Source organism: Austrofundulus limnaeus, unplaced genomic scaffold (genome assembly GCF_001266775.1).
Source record: "Austrofundulus limnaeus strain Quisiro unplaced genomic scaffold, Austrofundulus_limnaeus-1.0 Scaffold1821, whole genome shotgun sequence".
Taxonomy (NCBI): Eukaryota; Metazoa; Chordata; class Actinopteri; order Cyprinodontiformes; family Rivulidae; genus Austrofundulus; species Austrofundulus limnaeus.
In genome coordinates, this window is record NW_013954223.1 from 27,583 (window position 1) to 30,784 (window position 3,202).

The 3,202-nt window shown below is 46.4% G+C and overlaps 1 protein-coding gene across 1 annotated transcript in view; it reads left to right on the forward strand.

Annotated features, from left to right (window-relative positions):
* Positions 1–205: 205 nt before the first annotated feature.
* nfkb1 (nuclear factor of kappa light polypeptide gene enhancer in B-cells 1) overlaps positions 206–3,202 on the forward strand; it is a gene marked incomplete at its 5' end in the record, with an annotated part of 6,369 nt that continues 3,372 nt past the window's right edge. The window contains 6 exon segments of the mRNA XM_014033733.1: positions 206–358; positions 445–558; positions 1,302–1,454; positions 2,237–2,366; positions 2,435–2,549; positions 2,643–2,844. Of these exon segments, the coding sequence (XP_013889187.1) occupies positions 206–358; positions 445–558; positions 1,302–1,454; positions 2,237–2,366; positions 2,435–2,549; positions 2,643–2,844 (867 nt within the window).

The window sequence follows — 3,202 nt, forward strand, 5'->3', positions numbered from 1 at the left end:
GCCCTCAGATCATAGGTGAGACAGGTGTCTCCGCCCTCAGATCATAGGTGAGACAGGTGTCTCCGCCCTCAGATCATAGGTGAGACAGGTGGCTCCACCCTCAGATCACAGGAGTATCAGCTGGCTCCGCCCTCTGATCACAGGTGTATCAGCTGGCTCCGCCCTCTGAGGGTTATTTTGCTGACAGGATTGTTTGTGTGTTCAGACAAGGAGGAGGTGCAGAGGAAACGACAGAAGACGTTACCAAACTTCCAGGACTTCAGTGGTCATGGAGGAGGAGGAGGAGGAGGAGGCGGAGGAGGAGGACTGTACCGAGGAGGAGGTCCAGCTACCGGAGGCGGTCCTGGATCAGGAGGAGGTGAAGTCAGGAGAATGAAAAATAAAAACTCAACAGTTCTGACATCAGCTGCTGGAGTGTTTGAATGAAAATGTTTTTATTTTCAGGATATTATCAGGGCTACACCTCCTACAACTATGGAGGAGGAGGAGGAGGAGGAGGAGGAGGAGGTTTCTCCACAGGATACTCAGCTGGTCTGGGAGGAGGAGGTATCAAGCAGGGTGAGGAATCATCTCTTATATGAAAGATCCTTAAATAAAAATAGTTTCTAGAGAACTATGAAAGAACGTTTTGTGGCAGATCGCTGTCATCAACACAACAAACTCAATATGGCTAAAAATGGCAGAGTTATGGTCAATTCTTCTGTTTAGCTCTGGCGGCCATCTTGAACTTTAGGCTTTGAGAGTTTGTCAAAACTTGTTTCTGGCTACTACTATACCAGTTTTCAGCTTTGTGTGTCTAAAAAAGGCTGAATTATAGCCTTATTTAAAATTAGCATTAGCGGTTATCTTAAACCTATGATTAGTGTTCAGAACGTGTTCGGTTAGTTTTCAGCTACCACCTCAGCAAGTTTCAGCTTTGAATGTCTTTAAAGGGATCCCTGATCAGTTGTAACATTAGACTTTATCTGATAAACATGTATTTTAACTGTAAAATAAAGACTGTAAAAATACTGTTGGAGGTTTAGTTTTTATTATTTTAAAAGTAAAAGTTTAAAAATATATTACACGGACGGGACCATTTTATTTACACACAAAGCATTCTGGGTAAATGATGACGTGGATAGGTCCTCATAGTAAGAATATGCTAAATCAGTGTTAATATGAATACACTGACGTATTGTTAGCATGAATATGCTGACTCATCCTTAGCAAAACTTACTAACTCAGTGTTAGTATAAATATGCCGACTTGTCGTTACCATGAATACGCTGACTCATCGTTAACACTTTTTTGTGTGGAAGCCTCAAACAGTGARGCTGCGGACGATGATGACGATGATCCAGACAATGACTCAGCATCGGGGCTCACACCAGGGATTACAGCTCAGCCAGGAGGACCAGAGGAGACCGAGGAGGGAGGAGGAGGAGGAGGTGTGGAACCAGAACCAGATGAAGGTTTGTAGAGAACCGTTCGTACGGTTCTCTACTGCAGACATGACCCAGATCTGATCCACTAGAACAGTTCTGCAGAAACTTTGAAGTTTTACTTGAGTCTGGTTCAGTCACGTTTAGCTGAGTCACGTTTAGCTGAGTCACGTTTAGCTGAGTCACGTTTAGCTCAGTCATGTTTAGCTCAGTCACGTTTAGCTGAGTCATGTTTAGCTGAGTCACGTTTAGCTCAGTCATGTTTAGCTCAGTCACATTTAGCTCAGTCATGTTTAGCTGAGTCACGTTTAGCTGAGTCATGTTTAGCTGAGTCACGTTTAGCTGAGTCACATTTAGCTCAGTCACGTTTAGCTCAGTCACGTTTAGCTGAATCATGTTTAACTGAGTCACATTTAGCTCAGTCACGTTTAGCTGAATCATGTTTAGCTGAGTCACGTTTAGCTCAGTCACGTTTAGCTCAGTCATGTTTAGCTGAGTCACGTTTAGCTGAGTCACGTTTAGCTGAGTCACGTTTAGCTGAGTCACATTTAGCTGAGTCACGTTTAGCTGAGTCATGTTTAGCTGAGTCACTTTTAGCTCAGTCACGTTTAGCTGAATCATGTTTAGCTGAGTCACTTAGCTTAGTCACGTTAGCTGAGTCACGTTTAGCTGAGTCACGTTTAGCTGAGTCATGTTTCAGTCACGTTTAGCTGAGTCACGTTTAGCTGAGTCATGTTTCAGTCACGTTTAGCTGAGTCACGTTTAGCTGAGTCACGTTTAGCTGAGTCATGTTTAGTGAATGTGTGTTGCAGAGGAGCAGCTGGCGGAGGAGACCCGCAGGCAGCTGGACTCTCTGTTCCAGTACTCGGTCACAGGTGACTCAGCGTACCTGCTGGCTCCACAGCGCCCCCTGATGACGGCTCAGGATGAGGATGGAGACAGGTGAGTCTCACCTTCAGACAGGTGTTTAACTGTGACTCTGTGAGGCTCACGCTCCTCTCTCCTGACAGCGGGCTGCACCTGGCCGTTCTGCACAGCCAGCAGGAGGCGCTGAGGAGTCTGACCCAGGTGGTGTCGGTTCTGCCTGGAGGGGAGGTGCTAAACCTGAGGAACCACCTGTACCAGGTGCTGAATTCTAACTGTTTAATGTTTTTATTTATTTAAAACGTTTTTCTGTCCAAACTGTGGAAGAACTGAAACATTTCCCTCGTTTCCCAGACTCCTCTGCACCTGGCGGTGATCACGCAGCAGAACGAYGCGGTGGAGGCGCTGCTGTTAGCCGGTGCTGATCCGACTCTGACAGATCGTCACGGAAACACGCTGCTGCACCTGGCAGCGCTGCAGGAAGGAGGCGGGATGATGGAGCTGCTACTGCAACACCAGGAGCTGAGAGGACTGCTGCAGAGCTGCAACACTGCAGGTACTCAGAGTACACACCGAGTACACACAGAGTACACACAGTACACAGAGAGTACACACAGAGTACACACAGAGTACACACAGAATACACCTAGAGCTGAGAGGGCTGCTGCAGGTACACAGAGAGTACACACAGTACACACAGTTCACACAGAGTACGCACAGTTCACACAGAGTACATACAGTACACAGAGAGTACACACAGAGTACACACAGAATACACCGAGAACTGAGAAGACTGCTGCAGAGCTGCAACACCACAGGTACACACAGTACACAGACAGTACACAGAGTACAAACAGAATACACACAGTACACAGACAGTACACAGAGTACAAACAGAATACACACAGTACACA